Source organism: Eurosta solidaginis, chromosome 4, assembly GCF_040869045.1.
Source record: "Eurosta solidaginis isolate ZX-2024a chromosome 4, ASM4086904v1, whole genome shotgun sequence".
In the NCBI taxonomy this organism is placed as follows: domain Eukaryota; kingdom Metazoa; phylum Arthropoda; class Insecta; order Diptera; family Tephritidae; genus Eurosta; species Eurosta solidaginis.
The window spans coordinates 147,994,132-148,015,256 of record NC_090322.1 but is presented as its reverse complement, the minus strand read 5'-3'; the positions used below and the strand labels follow the sequence as shown (position 1 = coordinate 148,015,256).

At 37.2% G+C, this 21,125-nt stretch overlaps 2 protein-coding genes across 10 annotated transcripts in view; one reads left to right on the top strand and one right to left on the bottom strand.

Moving 5' to 3' along the window:
* Positions 1 to 21,125, bottom strand: part of shtd (shattered) — a 65,665-nt gene that overhangs the window by 19,602 nt on the left and 24,938 nt on the right. For all 4 annotated transcript variants that reach the window (XM_067783335.1, XM_067783332.1, XM_067783333.1 and 1 more), the window contains 2 exons: positions 20,676 to 20,838; positions 19,525 to 20,601 (listed from right to left, as the gene is read on the bottom strand). In XM_067783335.1, coding sequence (XP_067639436.1) covers positions 19,525 to 20,601; positions 20,676 to 20,838 — 1,240 coding nt within the window. The remainder of the gene's footprint in view (positions 1 to 19,524; positions 20,602 to 20,675; positions 20,839 to 21,125) is intronic.
* Positions 374 to 8,084, top strand: LOC137250467 (bromodomain-containing protein DDB_G0270170-like). 6 transcript variants are annotated; one of them, XM_067783342.1, is made up of 3 exons: positions 374 to 534; positions 3,819 to 4,720; positions 5,024 to 8,084. In XM_067783342.1, exon 3 carries the CDS (start codon positions 5,980 to 5,982, stop codon positions 7,156 to 7,158), a length of 1,179 nt encoding a protein of 392 aa, XP_067639443.1. In that variant the 5' UTR covers positions 374 to 534; positions 3,819 to 4,720; positions 5,024 to 5,979; the 3' UTR covers positions 7,159 to 8,084. The 6 variants fall into 6 exon arrangements, with proteins under 6 accessions (XP_067639443.1, XP_067639442.1, XP_067639444.1 ...); XM_067783341.1 differs by having other exon boundaries at positions 488 to 502; positions 3,247 to 4,720; XM_067783343.1 differs by lacking the exon at positions 374 to 534 and adding an exon at positions 570 to 647.

Here is a 21,125-nt window from a genome sequence, read left to right as displayed (position 1 = left end):
TAGTTTGGACAATGGGCGTGGCACCGCCCACTTTTAAAAGAAGGTAATTTAAAAGTTTTACAAACACATACTACAGTCACCCCTGGCCCACCTTTATGGCGAAATATCGAAAAGGCGTCCACCTATAGAACTAATGCCCACTCCCATTTAAAATACTCTTTAATACCTTCCATTTGAAACCGATGTCATACAAACACATTCCAGGGTTACCCTAGGTTAATTTTCCTACTTGGTGATTTTCCCTTATTTTGGCTCCAAAGCTCTCAGCTGAGTATGTAATGTTCGGTTACACCCGAATTTAGCCGTCTTTACTTGTTACTATTGCATTTCTTCAAGGTATTCGTGTAAATTTGAATTTGTCGTCGTTCGGAGAGGACGTGTTTTTAATCGCGCCCTAATTATGTCTTAATAACTAATAATTTTGCAATGTTTTTATGCATGGTGCATAATAAACTGTTTAAGATATTGACTCTTATAATGTGAATAGTTCGTTGTGATCGCAGTGTGTATAGAAAAAAAAAAACAAACAATTTAGTAATTATATCTATTCAGTTGTGCATGGATTTATCTATTTATTTAATTAAATATGACTTGCCGTTGTGGGACAAAAGTGGAACGTGCTCAGGCAAAAGTGCAGTGCTCTAATTGTAATAAGCTTTTTTTTTAAGTTAAAGTACCCCATTTCTGTGCGATGAGTGTAAAGCTGTGCGCCGTTGTTCTCTGCGGTCTCCGCTTAAAAATAATACAACAAGTAATGAGTGCCAATGCAACCAAAACATTGACAATCAATCTCTTGCGTTGTTGATCGATGAGCTCGCTGAAGTTAAAGCTCTTAATTCTAATATTATGTGTGTGGTTAATGCTGTGAGAGAAGATAATGAATGCCTTCGCAATAAAGTTGAGACTCTTCAAACTGAAATCATTGAATTGCGCTCTATGCTTGCTGAAAATAAATCGATTGTGTCGCACTTGCTATCTGAATTCAGTGAAGTGCGTGGTATTATTAGTGGCCCTTTGGCCAAAGAGAAGGATAGTGGAAAGGAAATAATTGTGTCTGATGGTAATGGCATAGATCAGATTGATACGAATCTTTTGTTTATGCTCTCATATTTTCGCTCTCACGAGGGATTTATCTTCTAGTTGTTGCTGGCAACAATCACAGATAAATCCCTCGCGCCAGCTGAAGCGGGTGCCAGAACAAAAAATGTGCCAGCAAAACGAAAAACGTGCCAAAAATTTTGGTAAACTTTAGTTTGACCTATAACTGTAGAATAGCGTTCAAAAATTATGGGAAAAAGGATAAAAATACTTGTTTTAGTGTAAGTATTATTAGTTCGAAGGCGGAGGGTAAATATTATTTACCATTCAAAAGTTATCACTAAAAACAGGTTTTGTAAATATGAACTCCCGATGCAACCAGTCCATTTTGATCACAGAACCTGGAACGCCAGACATGTAGGATAAGCCCTATCCATTAAATAATGTTAATTATTATATCATAGGTCCGATTTACTGAAATTTCAAAAGGATATATGGTTTTCACTGCGAGTTAAATGCAGTTACAATATTTGACTAATTAATTTAATCGAAATGTTAGTTTTACTTAGATTTGTTTATATTTAACTCTAACTAGTCATATTATTGTAAAATAAGTTCAAAGAAATTAATATTTGACGACTATCATTTTATTAAATGATTGAAACTATAATCGCCGAAATGTATGTCAAAAATCCCCATTTTCAGATCTATTAGTTTTTGTTTGGAGTGGCATCATTGATAAATGTTATAAAAAATGTGCATTTTGACAGCGCTCTCTCGAAACAAAGAGTTGCAAATCCATTCATCTATGGTAATGGTGTACTCAGTGCAGTCAATACTTCTTATTCTGCAGCTGAGACAGCTTCTGTTCCAACAACAAATATGCCATACGCCTTCGTTGCTGCTTTGTCAACTAGTGTAGTTACTAATACTTCCTCTTCTTATACCTCTTCTTCTGCTTCTACTGGCCAAGAGACAATGCTGTCGTCCCCGCATGTTGCTGCTCCCGCTACTGGTACTCCGACTGCGGCGCCAGTGTTTCCAACCCATATGAGTGCAACTAATTTAGATGAACCATCTGCAGGTACTGATAACCAAAGTGATTGGAACACTGTGCGTGAAAAAAAGAGGTCTAATAAAAGCAAAAATAAGTCCTCTGGTTCTAGTACAGCAAATTCTTCCCAAAGCGATTTAAATTCAAATCTGTTGCAAGATTCTGGTAACAATGGTGATTCCAGGGCAAATATCAACGCTAGCCCCCCAAAAAATGCAAACGCTCGGAAATTAATTAAACCCTTAGTTATTGGGTCGAGCTCCAGTAATGAGTTACGAGCTGTTGCCAGAAGAAAATGGCTCCATATATCTCCCTTTTCTACTTCAGCAACAGCTGACCAGGTAAAAAACTATATGGCTAGCCATACTGGTATGGAAGAAAACTCCATTATTTGCAGTAGTCTTAGCAGGAAAGGTGTGGATCCGAGCTCTTTGAGACACCTTAATTTCAAGTTAGGCGTTAATGCCAACTCATATGCAATGCTGTTGCGGCCTGAACTATGGCCTGCAAATATTGTTGTGCGCCCGTTTAAATTCAAGCCAAAAAACGACGAAAACCAACCGATGTCAGGCGGCAATCGGTTGGGTTAGATGGAGGAAATAATCACCTAAGATTATATATGCAGAATATGGTTGGTGTTAGAACAAAATCCCAGCTGGTGCGGCTATTTAGCTCCCATGAAGAATATGATGTTTTTGTCTTCATTGAGACGTGGCTAAATGAAAACTTTTTCAGCGAGGAATATTTTGATTCTATGTTATACAATGTTTTTCGCAAAGATAGAAATTCAAACCTTACTGGTTGTGCACGAGGTGGTGGAGTTCTCATTGCGGTACATTCCAAACATCATGCTTCTGAAATCATACTGGAAAATAATAGTGCGCTACTTGACCAGCTATGTGTATGCATTCGAGGCTCATCAGACCCTGTTTTTGTTTGTGCTTCATATATACCGCCCAATAGTAGCTACGACTTATACACTGCACATGACTTCGGTAATGTAGTACTGTTTAAGGAAGATGTTCTTAATGAGCTTATTCGGCTTAAGACGTCGACGAGTACCGATATCGATGGGTTCTCTGCAATTTTGTTTAAACAATGTGATTCCCTAGTCTATCCACTGTTGTTAATTTTTAATAATTCGTTATCTACAGGTACTTTTATTGATGCGTGGAAAGTAGCGTTCATTATGTAGTGCCATAGTAAATTGCATTAAAATAAATTGTAGATGGCAACCCTCTTTAGAAATGTGCAAGATGCAACCATATATCAGATGCACTTGGCATCACTAAAATTGTTAGAGTCGAGCAAATCGGAGAGTTTCTGATTGGCTGAAACTGCCGTTGCTCGACCCCATGATTTATTTCGACGCCATCATTAATTTCGTTGCTAAGCAACGTAAGGAAAAATATGCCAATCCGCAGAGTTGCGTTAGCGGCAGAGTTTAGTTTGAAGTCAATCGGCCGACCCATCAGTCGCGAGAAATAAAATCCGCAACCAACAAAGCACAAGCGGTATCATTAGAAACTTTTGAAAAAAGTAGAACCGCATTGGTGAACTAAAGTGTGCAAATAAAGTTTTATTAGAACTAAAAGTCTATAAGTAAAACTAAGAACTAAAAGTTTATAAACATTAAAAATATAAATTCAGTTTTAAATACATGCTAAAAAAAAACAATTTTGATTTCATTTTTTTGAATTTGGAAAATAAAACTAAACAAAACTAGATAAGTGCTGGTGTGCTGCGGGCCGTGAGTGCGGAGAACATTTTTGGCGGATCCATAAGATGGATCCTCGATATGGCGACCGTGGGCCGAAGCCCTGCAAATGCGGCGAGTGGCCGGAAGGAGGCAAGCCTCATAACAGGCATGGGAATTGAAGGAAAAAAACCCCACTTAAAATTTAAAATTAAAAAAAAAAATAAAAATTTATAATTAACAAAATACACATACATACAAAGTTATAAAATCAAAAAAATATCACAAAAAAAAGTTTAAAACCAAAAAAAAATTTACAAAAAAATTATAAAACATTAAAAACTATTACAAAAAAATATAAAAATTTGAAAAAGTCTACAAAAAAAAAATACAAAATATACAAAAAAATTTAAAAACGTCCAAAACGTACAAAAAAAAACTACAAAAATGTAAAAGCCGTTTACAAAAAAAATTACAAAATATTTTAAAAATCTCTACAAAAAGTATAAAATCAAAAAGTTACAAAAAAAATTTAAAATAACTACAAAAATTACACAACTTAAAAATTTTTTACAAAAAATACAAAGACAAAACTATGAATTACCAAACTATTAAAACATGTAAAACATTTAAACATTTTCAACAAAAAAATCTACAATAAAAATTATTAAAACGTTCGAGTCCACCAAAAAAAAAAAAAATTTTTTCAAAAATCAGCACAAATGAAAACTGTACCAACATTTTTGTAAAACGGCACTTGCCACGTCACTTATAACGGCACGTAAAATAGCGGCTCGGGAAAAACCACAGATAGCGGCAAATCCATACCAACAAAAAGTGAAGCCACTAAGCAGAAGCAGAAGCAGCAGCCGAACAGTAAGCGCAGCGGCAGACCAGCAGCAGCAAAACAGCAAGCGGTAGGAGCGGCAGTGGTATGCGAAACATTTTTTCATTATATATGTACATTTTATAAGTTACGCTTTTAAATTTTCATCATTATATAAACTAAATTACAAATTTTAAATTTTTATTGAAGAAATAAACATAAACAAAAAAAAAAGGATTTTTATATTATATCAATTTTTCCAATTTTCTAAAAAATTTTTTTTTCAAAAAATTACTTACCATACTAATTACAAAATTTGTTTCATTAAATTCAAAGTAGTAAATTAAACTAAATTATTTCCTACAAAAAAAAAAAAAACAACAATAATTTTTCACATACATATATGTAGGTATATGCGTAAGCTTCCAGGTAGGCACTGTGGGACAGGGTCGGACAAAAACGGAAAATTTTAAAGCTTGATTCGGTATTTTCAAAAATTGCCATAATTAATAATTAACCATAAAAATTGTTGGTTTTAGTCCCACTCTTCCCTACAGTGGGCTCCAGCACAAAAGAATACAAACAAAAATTTTGTTACTTTTTCAAAAGCGGTGCGTCCGCATATAAGCAGTTAAAAATATGATTACAATTTTTCTTTAAAGCGGTGCGTCCGTGTATAACATGACATACATTTTTTTACATCCCGGTGTGTCCGAGGACATTTATATTACAATTTTGGAAAGATGCGGTGCGCCCGTATCTATAAAAACAAAAACAATACAATTTTGATAAAAGCGGTGCGTCCGTTTAAATCCTGTACAAAAATATTTGCCATTCTATAATCTTTGCATTTAAATTCAAATAAAATTATAATTTTGCCATACATTTCAGATTCAAAACTCGTAAACAATATTCAACATCTTTTAAATTGCATGTGAATTCCAATTCCCACTTCCCGTTTTGCATGAAAAATTTTCAGCTAATTCCAATCATTGGATTTGGATTTGCGCACAACAAAAGCGTAAGGTAAATATTTTTTTAATCTTTGTTTTCATTAACTAATCACTAACTTTAGTATTTCAATAAAATTCACTAACTAAAGTTTTTGCAATAAGTATTCGCTAACCAATCGTATAATTATAACTAAAATCTAAAAGCTTTCAAAAATACATACTTTCACAAATTTCTTTTAGAATATTTTCATAAATTTCCTTTACGAATACTTTCATAATTTTCTTTTGAGCTTAACTCAACTCGTTCAAATTTAATTTCCTTTAAATTCAATTTCTATTCAATCTTCATAAACAAATTCCACATATCTTGCCACAAAAAATTTTAATATTTTGTCTATTCGTTTCAACGCGTATGGACCTAAGAAGCGGGAAGGTTGTTTCTAAAAATTCCCATCCGAGTTCAAGTTCCAAAAATTCAGAGCAAAATTTAGATTCCAAAAACTCAGAGCAAGATATAGATTCCAATAATTCTGATTCATCTTCAAGTGCATCGTCAGCTGATACCTTAACAAGTGAACATAATTATAAATTATTCCTGAGTGCAGACTTTTTAGGATTTACTGATCAACCTGTAATTCCAAATTCTAGTTTTTCTATTCTAACTCCTATTCTTGACATTACAACCATGGCCACAATCGAGGAGAAAAAATCGTTTATTAATACTTGTGCCTCGATTATGCGAGACAACTACAGTGGAGACCCGTTAGCACTTGGCTCGTTTATAAATAAAGTTGAATTAATGGAAGTATTCTCTAACGAAAATTTAACTCCTACTTTTATTGCATTTTTAAAATCCAAGCTCGAAGGCAAAGCTCGCGGAGCCCTACCAACGCATATAGAATCAGTCAACCAAATTAAAGAAGCGCTATGTAGTGAAATTAGGCCAGACACCTCGAAAGTTGTCGCGGGAAAAATTGCAGCCTTAAGAGTAACCAATAACAATTTTTCAGAATTTTCAAAGCAGGTAGAAGAGCTTTCTGACTCGTTAGAGCGCTGTCTATTCATTGAAGGTATGACGAAGGCAAAAGCCCATGAGATGGCAGTTGAACAAACCATTAGCGTTTGTAGATTAAATAGTAGGTCAGATATGGTGAAATCAATCCTTGCGTCAACAACCTTCAAAGATTCAAAGGACGTAGTAGCGAAAATGATTATAGAGCGAGAACAGGAAGTGAAAGAGCGGCAAGTGTTAGCGTTTCGGTCACGTCCAATAAGATATAATAATTTCCGTGGAAATTCCAGAAACAACAGTAATTTCAGATACAACAACAATAGTAATTTTCGATTTAACAATAACGCAAATAGGCAACACAATAATACAAATTTCCGAAATAACAATTATAACAGAGGCAATAATCGCAATTACAATAGAGGCAATAGCAATTCCAACAATAACAATAATAATCGGTCCGGAAATAACAGAAATTCCAATAATCAGGGTTCAAATTCTAGAAATTCAGCCAATGTTCGTTCTTTAAATGCCGAAGCCCCTCAGGCGCGAACACTGAGTGGGCAGGAGCAATTCGACTAAATACTTCTCAATCAATATATTGTCTAAATTTAAATTTTGCCGATTTCGTCGAAGTCGCTTGTAACGATTCTCATAAAATATGTTCTTTTCTAGTAGATTCACAGGCAGACATTTCACTAACAAAAATTTCCAGTTTGGCAAACGACTTTCTAAAAACTAACAAATGCATAATCAATTATGCTAATGACACAATTATATTCGGACAAGGGACAGAAAAGGTAAATATTTCAATTTTACATAGCACTTCAACAAATACTCTTGTAATTCCACCAAGATGCGAAGTTTTTCGTGTTTTTAGTTTGAAAAATTTGACAAGTCCAGTTTTTGTAGATTCTCAGGAACTCTGTAACGGTGTTTTCACAGCAAAATGTATCGTTGATACAAAAAACCCAATAATAAAAGTTATCAACACCACTGACGAGGTCAAATACGTAAAAGATTTCAATATTCAAACTGAAGACATTAAAAACTTCAATGTCTATCGCATAAATGATACACCTATCGATTCAAAACGCATAGAAGAGCTTAAATCAATTTTGGCAAAACAAATGCCTTCTTACGCTAAAAAGAAATTACTTGATTTATGTTTGAAATATTCTGATATTTTTGCATTAAAAACCGACTTACTTACTTACTTACTTAATTGGCGCTTAACCGTCTAAACGGTTATGGCCGTCCAACAAGACGCGCCAGTCGCTCCTTCGCTCCGCCAACCGGCGCCAATTGGTCACACCAAGGGAGTTTAAATCGTTTTCCACCTGGTCCTTCCAACGGAGTGGGGGCCGCCCTCTACCTCTGCTTCCATAGGCGGGTTCCGATAGAAACACTTTCTTGGCCGGAGCATCATCTTTCATTCGCATAACATGGCCTAGCCAGCGCAGCCGCTGCGTTTTAATTCGCTGGACTATGTTGATGTCTGCGTATAGCTCGTACAGCTCATCATTAAATCTTCTTCGGTACTCGCCATCGCCAACGCGTAGAGGTCCATAAATCTTTCGAAGAACTTTTCTCTCGAACACTCCCAAAGCCGCTTCATCTGCTGTTGTCATGGTCCATACTTCTGCCCCATATAGCAGGACGGGTACGATAAGTGACTTGTAGAGTATGATTTTCGTTCGCCGAGAGAGGACTTTACTTTTCAATTGCCTACCTAGTCCAAAGTAGCATTTATTGGCAAGACTGATTCTTCGCTGGATTTCAGTGCTGATGTTGTTGGTAATGTTGATGCTGGTTCCCAAATAAACGAAGTCTTTTACTATTTCGAAATTATGGCTGCCAACAGTAGCGTGGTTGCCAAGGCGCATATGCGCTGATTCTTTGCTCGATGACAGCAGGTACTTCGTTTTGTCCTCATTCACCATCAAACCCATCTTTACCGCTTCTTTTTCCAGTTTGGAGTAGGCAGAACTAACAGCGCGGGTGTTTAGGCCGATGATATCAATGTCCAGTTCCAGTGCGGTTAAGTTCTGCAGCTAGTATAATTTTCTCCAGCATCAAATTAAAGAAATCGCACGATAGGGGTCACCCTGTCTGAAACCTCGTTTAGTTTCGAACGGCTCGGAGAGGTCCTTCCCAATTCTGACCGAGCTGATGGTGTTGCTCAACGTCATTTTGCACAGCCGTATAAGTTTTGCGGGGAAACCAAATTCAGACATAGCGGCATATAGGCAGCTCCTTTTCGTGCTGTCGAAGGCGGCTTTAAAGTCGACGAAGAGGTGATGTGTGTCGATTCTCTTTTCACGGGTTTTTTCCAAGATTTGGCGCATTGTGAAAATCTGGTCGATGGTAGATTTACCAGGTCTGAAGCCGCACTGATAAGGTCCAATCAGCTGGTTTACGGTGGGCTTCAATCTTTCGCACAATAAACTTGAAAGGACCTTATATGCGATATTAAGAAGGCTGATTCCACGATAGTTGGTGCATTTTGCAGTATGCCCCTTCTTGTGGACTGGGCAAAGAACACTTAGATTCCAACCGTCGGGCATGCTTTCGTCCGCCCATATTTTGCTAAGAAGCTGCTGCATGCGCCTTACCAACTCCTCGCCGCCGAACTTGAATAGCTCCGCAGGTAATCCGTCAGCGCCCACTACCTTGTTGTTTTTCAATCTGGTTATTGCTATTCTAACTTCGTCATAATCGGGCGGGGGGACATATATTCCATTTAGGAGAGCAGAGAAGTATTCCCTCCATAATCTAAGCACTCTCTGGACATCAGTTACAAGGTCGCCGTTTTCATTCCTACAGGAGTTTGCCCCGGTCTTAAAACCTTCCGTCTGTCGCGGTATTTTTTGGTAGAATTTTCGGGCGTTATTCCTGGTGGCTAGCAGCTCAAGCTCCTCGCACTCACGCCTTTCTGCTTCTACTTTTTTCTTCCTGAAAAGGCGTCTCGCTTTCCTTTTCAACTCACGATAGCGTTCACACACTCCTCTTGTCGCGCTCGCTTTTAACGTAGCCCTGTAGGCAGCGTCTTTTCTTTCGGTTGCAAGGCGGCATTCTTCATCATCCCAGTTGTTTTTTCGTGGCCGCCGGTAACCAATTTTTTCCTCGGCGGCAGTACGAAGTGCTTTGGAGATATGCTCCCACTGCTCCTGTATTCCTTCAGGTTGTTGTGCTCTCAGAGAGCAGGTGTGAGAGTCGAGTTGCGAAATCATTGGCAGTCTGTTGTGATTGAAGCTTTTCGACGTCTAGCTTTCCTTGTGTTTTTTGTTCATTGGTTTTAGCCGCGTTGAGGCGGGTGCGTATTTTGGCTGCAACGAGATAATGGTCCGAGTCGATGTTAGGTCCTCGGATCGTGCGCACATCTAAAACACTGGAGGCATGCCGTCCGTCTATCACAACGTGATCGATCTGATTGCGAGTATTTCGATCAGGAGACAGCCATGTAGCTTGATGTATCTTTTTATGCATGAACCTCGTGCTGGATATGACCATGTTTCGAGCACCGGCAAAGTCAATCAGCCTCAGTCCGTTAGGAGAAGTTTCATTGTGTAGGCTGAACTTTCCGACTGTAGGTCCAAAAACACCTTCTTTGCCCACCCTGGCGTTAAAGTCGCCAAGCACGACTTTTATATCATGACGGGGGCAGCGCTCGTATGTGCGTTCTAATTGTTCATAAAAAGTGTCTTTCACCTCATCGTCTTTCTCCTCTGTCGGCGCATGGGCGCAGACGAATGATATATTAAAAAATTTTGCTTTTATTGGGATAGCGGCGAGACGCTCGTCCACAGGCGTGAACGCCAGCACTTGGCGACAAAGTCTCTCTCCCACCACGAATCCGACGCCGAAACTGCGCTTATTCGCATGGCCACTCCAGTATGTCACAATTTTTGATCTTCTTTCTTCCTTGCTTCGTCCAACGCATTTCTTGGATGGCGGTGATGTCAGATTTTGCTTTGACGAGGACATCAACCAGCCGGGCATCTGCACCAATCCCACTCAGGGAGCGGACGTTCCAGGTGCATACCCTCAATTCATTGTCCTTCAAACGTTTGCCATGGTCGTCATCAATAGAGAGTGTATTTATCCGAGGCTTGTTGTTATATTTCATTGGAGTATGTTTTTACGTGGCGGGTCCCAAGCCCAGCGCACAACCCGCTTAGCGGGGGTGAAAATATTACCGATGAGATCTCCCCCGGCTAGCCCTTAAACCGATTATGTCAGAGTGGCCTAGCCAGGTTGTCGCCTTCTCACATTAGCTCACCGCTAAACGGGTGTTTAGCGGCTACCCAGAGGATACTTGACCGCAAGCGACCGGCAGTAGTGAGCTGCTTGAACCGCATGCAAAAGAATCGCTCTGGCCATTCCCAGGTAATGGCGGTCAGAAGCTTTCCCCACTATCGTGGACTTCTACACACGGTCCCACCCTCCAAAACCCGACTTAATAACGCTTAATAATTTCTACGAACAAAAACTTAGATTAACTGACAAAACCCCTGTCTATATTAAAAATTACCGTTTGCCATACACACAACGCGAAGAAATAAATAAACAAGTCGAAAACCTAGTACAGAATGATTTAATCGAACCTAGTTTTTTAAATTATAACAGTCCTTTAATTTTGGTACCGAAAAAAGATCCAACAGGCAAAAAGTCATATCGTATGTGCTCAGATTTCAGAGCAGTCAATAAAAAGCTTATAGCCGACAAATTTCCACTAGCACGCGTTGATGACATACTCGACAATCTTGGCAGAGCCAAATACTTTTCAACTTTAGACCTTTTTTCTGGTTTTCACCAAATACCCCTTCACCCTAAATCCAGAGACATAACTTCTTTTAGTACAGATCGAGGAGCTTTTCGTTGGAAAGTTTTACCTTTCGGGTTAAATATTGCACCAAACCCTTTTTCTCGTATGATGTCAATAGCATTTTCAGGCATTTCGCCAAATCAGGCTTTTATGTATATTGACGACTGTATACTAAGCCAAAAGACAAAGATACGGTTAGGCGATTTGTCGCATTTGCAAATTATTACAGGCGATTTATACCGAATTTTGCGTCACTGGCAGCGCCTTTAAATCGTTTAAACCGGAAAGAGTTGAATTTGCTTGGAACGAAGCGTGCGAAAACGCTTTCGAAAAACTAAAACTAGCATTAATGTCTCCTCAACTACTACAATACCCTGACTTCACAAAAGAATTTATAATTACAGTAGATGCTTCTAAGAGTGGGTGTGGTGCTATATTAAGCCAAAAGCATGGTGATAACGATTTACCAATTTGTTTCGCGTCAAAATCTTTTAATAAAGCAGAACAGAAAAAAGCAATTATCGAATTAGAACTCCTAGCAATACATTTCGCTATAAAACATTTTCGTCCATATGTTTACGGTACAAACTTCACAATAAAATCCGATCATAGACCACTAGTTTATCTTATTAACATGAAAGACCCTTCGTCTAAACTTTCTAGAATTCGATTAGAACTGTCAGAATATAAATTTACGATTGAATATATAAAAGGAAAATCTAACGTTGTGGCTGATGCTCTTTCACGCATTAGTATAGACGAAATAAAAGAATCTACAAAGCATGTTTTAGCAGTTCAAACGCGATCACAAACCAAACAAAAGGAATTACAAAATAAAGACGATAATTTTACTGATACTTTTTGCGAAACGCCTAAAGTACAAGTTTATGACAAATTTTCATACAATTTTTCAAAAAAGATACCGCGAATAAAGTCGACTATACAATTTAATAAGAATAATGAGATCTCTAATATAGAAATTTATGCGCATTTAAAACATAAAAAACTAAACTTACTTAATTTTGTGAATGCTAACGGAAAGACAAATTTAGATGAGTTATTTTCGAGGCTTGAAAAAGCAGCCGGCAGTCACAATATTAAGCAGTTAGAATGGCCAAAAAATTATATATTTTTCAAAGAGTTTTCCATTACAAATTTTAAAATCAGCGGTAATAAAATTTTAAAATCATTACAAATAATATTAACAGACCCTGTAGAAACTGTAACAGAAACAGAGCAAAAGCAAAAACTTATGACAATTTATCATGAGGACCCTTTGTTAGGCGTTAATTGCGGTACAAAACGATTATATTCCAAATTAAGAACAAAATACTATTGGAAAAATATGACAAGAGACATTGCGAAATTTGTCAAAAATTGCAATAAATGCCTTTTAAATAAAGCAAAACCAAAACCAATAGGTCCACTTCCGGAATCCAAATATGGTAACAAGTTCGCTGTTACTATGATTTGTGACTTTTCTAAATACCTGGTAACAGTAGCTGTACCAGATAAATCAGCAAAAACTATTGCTTGCGCTATTTTTGAAACCTTCATATTAACATATGGTACAATGAAAGCTATTAGATCCGATTTAGGAACGGAATATAAAAACGAATTATTCTCTGAATTGACAAAACTTTTAAAGATTGATCATGATTTCTCAACAGCCTAACACCACGAAACTGTTGGTACTGTTGAAAGAAATCATAGTCTTTAACGAATACTTGCGTGCATATCTAAACGAAACGTATTTAGATTGGGATACATATTTAAAATAATTTACATTTTTACACAATACTACAAGTAGTTCGGTTTTTGATAATAAATTTACTCCGTTTGAATTAATATTTGGCAGAAAAACTACAATGCCACATGAATTGCAAAAAGAGCAAATTGATCCGATCTATGTATAACGTAGAAAATTACTCAAAAGAGCTTAAGTTTAGAATGCAAACATCGCATAAAATGGCAAAAAATTTGATTAATAAGCATAAGATTAGAAATAAAGATTTATACGATAAAACAGCTAAGCCTTTAGAAATTAAAATTAATGATAAAGTATTAGTAGAAACAGAACCTAGGAATAAACATAAAAATATATATCAAGGTCCCTACATAGTAAAGAATATTGATGGGCCAAATGTAACAATTTGTGAGATAAGTAAAGAAAACGAAAAAATTGTACAAAAAAATCGAGTACAAAAAATTAATTAAATAGCCTATTACTAATCATCTTTAGATATAAATATATTTTAAAAATCCGCCAATAAAGGCTAAAAAATGTAACAAATAAATATACATTTAATTAGGTAGACTTTACAATAAGAAGAAGAAAAAAAACCGGTTTACTTCAAACATTAAAACAAATATTTTAACCTAACTTTTATATTTCATTTTATTCAAAATTTTCTTTTCATTTTTAAATATTTTTTTATAAGTTGCACTGTGATGAACGAATAAGTCCCGGGTTAGAACACCCCAATGCTAGCAAAAACCTTCGTTCATAACTTTACAACAACATATTAAAGCCTAAAGAAGAATGTGGCAAGATTAATTACTAATCTCACCAAATTCTTCTTTTCTAAAGGGGGATGATGTAGTGCCATAGTAAATTGCATTAAAATAAATTGTAGATGGCAACCTTGTTTAGAAATGTGCAAGATGCAACCATACATCAGATGCACTTGGCATCACTAAAATTGTTAGAGTCGAGCAAATCGGAGAGTTTCTGATTGGCTGAAACTGCCGTTGCTCGACGCCATGATTAATTTCGCCGCCATCATTAATTTCGTTGCTAAGCAACGTAAGGAAAAATATGCCAAGCCGCAGAGTTGCGTTAGCGGCAGAGTTTAGTTTGAAGTTAACCGGCCGACCCATTAGTCGCGAGAAATAAAATCCGCAACCAACAAAGCACAAGCGGTATCATTAGAAACTTGTGAAAAAAAGTAGAACCGCATTGGTGAACTAAAGTGTGCAAATAAAGTTTTATTAGAACTAAAAGTCTATAAGTAAAACTAAGAACTAAAAGTTTATAAACATTAAAAATATAAATTCAGTTTTAAATACATGCTAAAAAAAAAAACAATTTTGATTTAATTTTTTTGAATTTGGAAAATAAAACTAAACAAAACTAGGTAAGTGCTGGTGTGCTGCGGGCCGTGAGTGCGGAGAACATTTTTGGCGGATCCATAAGATGGATCCTCGATAATTACACCTATTTTCAAGAGCGGCAATAAAAATGATATTACTAATTATAGGCATATTTCAAAACTTTCCACCATTGGGAAGCTCTTTGAATGTATCATCCAAAATAAATTACGTTTCTGTGTACAGAACTTTGTGTGTCCAGAGCAGCATGGATTTTTTCCAGGACGTTCAACTGTGTCTAATCTGACTATTTTCTCGGATGACTGCCTCGCAGCTTTTCAGGCAGGATATCAGGTTGGCGCTGTGTATACTGACTTTTCCAAGGCATTCGATCGGGTCTCCCATGTTATTTTGATAAAAAAGTTGGCCAGTTTGGGCTTTCACTCAGTATTTTTGAGTTGGATTGAATCCTACTTATTTAATCGTCGTTGCATGGTTGCAGTTGATGGTGTTAGGTCTCGTTCATTCGTTGCTTCCTCCGGTGTTCCACAAGGTAGTATCCTGGGTCCACTGTTTTTTGTCATGTTTATTAATGATATTCGCTCTTGCTTCTCTAAAGCAAGATTCTTGCTGTATGCAGATGACCTTAAGATATACTTGCCTATTCATAGCCTTCATGATGCGGTATTGTTGCAAGAAGCTTTGGATAAACTTAGTAACTGGTGTAATAATAATCGGTTATCACTTAACCTAAAAAAGTGCTTTGAAATAACTTTTTCGAAGCGTGTCAACTTGATTGATACCGTGTATCAAATATCAAACTCGCCCCTGTTGCGGGTTAGTGAAATTAAGGACTTGGGAGTAATGTTTGACTCGAAGTTTTCGTTTTCAAGTCATATTAATGTGTGCATTGCTAAGTCGTATGCCATGCTAGCTTTTGTTAGGCGTCATAGCTTGGATTTCAGTGACCCGTATACGCTAAAGCTTTTATATTCTGCGTTTGTGCGATTCAAACTTGAGTATGCTTGTTTCATCTGGTCTCCGTATTATTCCTGCCATGTTGCAAGAATTGAACGAATCCAAAAAGTATTCGTACACTTTGCATTATGCAGTCTGCGCTTCTCGGATCCTATCCCGACTTATAAAGCTCGTTGCTTATTGATTAAGTTAAAATCATTGCAGGACAGGAGGACAATTTTATCGCTGTCGTTCGTTTTCGATTTGTTACGTGGGGTTGTTGATTGCCCTGTGCTCTTGGAGAGGTTTTTCATTAATATACCGGCTAGAGCTCTTCGTGCTTCTGAGTTTTTTCATATTGGTGTTCTCAGGGCTCTTTATGCGCGGAATGCTCTAATTACTAGAGCCTTAATTGAGTTCAATAGAATTTCTAAATTTTGTCAGATAGATTTTTCTTGTTCGAAAGATGGCTTTCTGAGTTTTTTAAATACTTTTTATAAGGTAGTTTATATTATTATACATTGTTAACTACTTTACACTTTTATAATTAGCCTATAAGATTCTTTTTTAATTGGCTTAAATAAATAAATAAATAAATACCTAGTTGTTTTTGTTGTGGCTGCATGTTCATTCATGGGTGAAGCAGGGTTATACCAACAGCGGTGGTTCAGGTTAAACTCGAGTTTATCGATTTGTAGTCGGCTCGCTGTCGACCTGTTGCCTTTTTGTTATCGAATGGTAAGGACGCGTTTTATTGGGTTTTTATCGGAGTATGATTAGTTTGTTATCGACGCTTTTTCGCTTTGCTATCAATAACAGCTGTTGTGGGCATGTCATCGATTTTGTATCGATGTGTTATCGATAATGGGGATGAGCTATCGATAACAGCGGTGACCGACAAGTTATCGGCTTTGCAATCGTAAAAATCCGATAGAAAGCAATAACGCGTCCATAGCAAAGACACCCGGAAACTTCGACAAAAAATCGGTAACTCGTCGATAACAAACCGAACTCACGCTCATGTTGTCCTTACAGTGGTTCGCCCATTCATTATTCGCGACCACTCACAAGCTGCCATCATAGTCCTCTTAGAGGAGTCCATGGAAACTTGCTGTTTTAACAGGGTTACACCAAATGCTGCTTTAGAGGCGTTGGTTTCATATTAAATTGAAACGATAGTTGGTGTCACGTGGGAACTCATCTCTAGCTAGTTTAGTAGTGCAATTATCTTTTCCATCTGCCATTGTTTTGGAATAACAGGGGACTTCAACGACAATTTGAAAATATACGTTAGGTAGCTGATGCCCTCATCGACAAGGAGTTTTAGCATCGCCCATAATGGCTGCTAGCGATAACAAATCGATAACAGGCCCATAACACCTCCAAGGCACCTCGAAAAAATCCGTTAACTCTCAAATATCAGTTGTTACTGATAACAAAACAATGAAGCTCTTCCCAAATAGTTTAGAAATTATACCGAAATAGGCCCTATATCAAGTGGTCACGGAAAATTTTCGAAAAGCTCCTGAAGTAGACTTGAGATGAGCTTGCAGATATCGGAACTGATCACAAAGTATATTACCTACATCATTACGAAAACATCCTGACTTTGTTACAGACTGGTACCAAAGCCACTCCAAACAAATCTCGAGCAAATCTCAAAACAGTATAAACTCATTCCGAAAAGATCCCCAACTGATCCCTTCAGCGTGCAGACCTCATTCTGAAAATATCCTTACAAATACCGAAATAAACCATAAACAATGCAGAAGATCTTTTAAAAAAGCAAAGAAATATTAAAACTTTTTTGAACTGTGCAATTGTATTCTCTACATTTAATTGTCAGTTTCGCACATTTCAATGTACAGATTAATTGTTTTACAATATACAAAACAACCAGTCGAAATATTTTGTTACTTTTTAGCACCATGGATTGTAAAAAACTGTACAAATCAATTGTATGTTTATATACTCTGGATATTACAACCGCCTTTGGTGTCGACAATTTTACAGAGCATAATTTTAAATATAAATAGAACAAGTAAGGAAGGCTAAGTTGGGGTGCAACCGAAATAAGGGAAAATCATCATGTAGGAAAATGAACCTAGGGTAACCCTGGAATGTGTATCAAATGGAAGGTATTAAAGAGTATTTTAAGAGGGCCATAGTTCTATAGGTGGACGTCTTTTCGAGATATCGCCATAAAGGTGGACCAGGGGTGACTCTAGAATGTGTGTGTACGATATGGGTATCAAATGAAAGGTGTTAATGAGTATTTTAAAAGGGAGTGGGCCTTAGTTCTATAGGTGGACGTCTTTTCGAGATATCGTCATAAAGGTGGGCAGGGGTGACTAGAATTTTTTTGTACGATATGGGTATCAAATGAAAGGTGTTGGTGAGTATTTTAAAAGGGAGTGGGCCTTAGTTCTATAGGTGAACACCTTTTCGAGATATCGCCATAAAGGTGGACCAGGGGTGACTCTAGAATGTGTGTGTACGATATGGTATCAAATGAAAGGTGTTAATGAGTATTTTAAAAGGGAGTGGGCCTTAGTTCTATAGGTTCGAGATATCGCCATAAAGGTGGACCAGGGCTGACTCTAGAATGTGTGTGTACGATATGGGTATCAAATGAAAGGTGGTAATGAGTATTTTAAAAGGGAATTGCCCTTAGTTGTATATATGAAGGTGTTTTCGAGATATCGACCAAAATGTGGACCAGGGTGACCCAGAACATCATCTGTCGGGTACCGCTAATTTATTTATATATGCAATACCACGAACAGTATTCCTACCATGATTCCAAGGGCTTTTGATTTCGCCCTGTAGAACTTTTTCATTTTCTTCTACTTAATATGGTAGGTGTTACACCCATCTTAAAAAGTTTTTTCTTAAGTTATATTTTGCGTCAATAAACAAATACAATCACCATGTTTCATCCCTTTTTTCGGATTTGGTATAGAATTATGGCATTTTTTTTTTCAATTTTCGAAATTTTCGATATCAAAAAAGTGGGTGCGGTCATAGTCGGATTTCGCCCATTTTTAATACAAAGATAAAGGGAGTTCAGATAAGTACCTGAACTGAGTTTAGTAAAGATATATCGGTTTTTTCTCAAGTTATCGTGTTAACGGCCGAACGGAAGGACAGACGGTCGACTGTGTATAAAAACTGGGAGTGGCTTCAACCGATTTCGCCCATTTTCACAGAAAACAGTTATCATCATAGAATCTATGCCCCTACCAAATTTCACAAGGATTGGTAAATTTTTGTTCGACTTATGGCATTAAAAATATTCTAGACAAATTAAATGAAAAAGGGCGGAGCCACGCCCATTTTGAAATTTTCTTTTATTTTTGTATTTTGTGGCACCATATCATTACTGGCGTTGAATGTTGAATTTAATTATATACTGTACAGATATTACATTTTTTGTTAAAATTTGACTTAAAAAATGATTTTTTTTTAAAGTGGGTGTGTTCTTCATCAGATTTTGCTAATTTTTATTTAGCACATATATAGTAATAGGTGTAAGGTTCCTGCCAAATTTCATCATGATATCTTCAACGACTGCCAAATTACAGCCCGCAAAACTTCTAAATTACTTTCTTTTAAAATTGGCGGTGCCAGGCCCATTGTCCAAAATTTTAATAATTTTCTATTCTGCGTCATAAGGTTAACCCACCTACCAAGTTTCATCGCTTTATCCGTCTTTGGTAATGAATTATCGCACTTTTTCGGTTTTTCGAAATTTTCGATATCTAAATAGTGGCCGTAGTTATAGTCCGATATCGTTCATTTGAAATAGCGATTTGAGATGAGTGCCCACGAATCCACATACCAAATTTCATCAAGATACCTCAAAATTTACTCAAGTTATCTTGTTAACGGGCAGACGGACGGACGGACATGGCTCAATACATTTTTTTTTTCGATACTGATGATTTTGATATATGGAAGTCTATATCTATCTCGATCCCTTTGTACCTGTGCAACCAACCGTTATCCAATCAAAGTTAATATACTCTGTGTGCAAAGCACGCTGAGTATAAAAATCCAACGTTCCTACTCACCCACTTCTTGCAGCAGTACCTCAGCAATATGCCGCTTTGCAGAACCTTGATATAACAGACCAATCCCCATTAGTGACGCCACTTGTATATTTTGTGGTATATCCAACTCTAAAGCAGTCGTAGGCAACAATGCTTCAATGTGTACACTCAACAACTTTGTTGTTGTATTATCCATTGTACCACGATGTGTTGCAGATATACCCAATAATAAACCAACACTTGTCATCTCATCGCATTTTACCAAATATTCATAAATACTCATAAAAGAGAGCGTCTTTAGATGACCATTTAGACCCAGAGCCATAAGAAAACCTGCATGCTCTGTAGAAATATCCTCTTGGCCCTTAGGTTTATTATAAACAATCCAAGTAGAGTCAACATCGCGTGCATGTGGTGAAATTTTTAAACCCGCCGCCACACCATTATGGAATGAAGGCCACAAACTCATATTTGCTGGTAACTCAATTTGCTGCATTTCAATTGTAGCACCCTTAACCGGTTCCTTTCCCGACAAGCACAATTTGGGTATAGGCATTAACTCGGTAGGTGTTGGTATTGACGTGCGTAACGTGAACATGCCACGTCCGAGCGGCAAAGCCATTGTACGTTTGCATATTGCAAATAATTGGCGTTCTTGCTCTTCAATAAAACGATGATCAGTCATGCCAGGTTTCTGTACAATATCTATTAGTACCGGTTCTGAAGAGGTAAGTAAGCGGCGCACTTCTGCGATACGCATATCATCCGGAAAGCGTAAATTTAATAGTTTTGTATCGATATTATCCATTCCATCATCAAGAGCTGCTTCCATGTGTGAAATGCCATTAGTGGCAGGTGGACAACGTGCAGACAATGAATCTTCAGCATCTACATGTGATGTTTGTTCCTGTCTATTGGCTGAATTTATAGGTAAACTATTTTGTAGGAGCGCATGCGCAACTAATTCAGTGCGTAAAATTAATTCATAAGTGGCAGGTGAACAGCCAATGGGCGGTGAGAGTCGTGCATGCTCCAAGCACTCGGCTATGATGAGATGAAGTGCAACAGGTAGGCGTGTAATGTCGTTTCGTGTGATACCTGTATGTTATAAAAATTTACTTCATTATTTTCTCTAGTTTTATTATTTATTTTGTGCTCTTAATCTCTTTTACCCATATTTATTAGCATTTCTATCACTTGCTCTGCACGCGGCACTATCGTTGATATAAAACGTTTAGGACGTTTAGGGTAAAATGATTGCACTGAATTTGCAAAGTCTAAAGGCCTGATCCATTGTTTAATTTTCCCAGGTCCGTGTATAATGAGTGAGACAACCTAAAGGAAAATAATTATTAGTGACAAACGAAATTCGCCTTTGATATCACTGTGTCATAAGCTGGGAGAAACTCAAATTGTTCCCAAGATAACCAGGCTCGAACGTTATGCAAAGAACCATCAACATTGATAACATTCCCCAAAACTCTCGGACGGTATTTTTCGAAATTAATGAGACGATTACTTCAGGCGGAGGTGAAGTTACGTTAGACTTCGTTTATTCTGTGGGATATATTGTATTTGGGCTTCAGTATCTGCATTCGTCGCACCTTTATAATGAGTTGTCG

Bases quoted from the DNA above. Each gene is read 5' to 3' on its own strand.
- LOC137250467 (XM_067783342.1), top strand. From the start codon at position 5,980: ATGGACCTAAGAAGCGGGAAGGTTGTTTCTAAAAATTCCCATCCGAGT.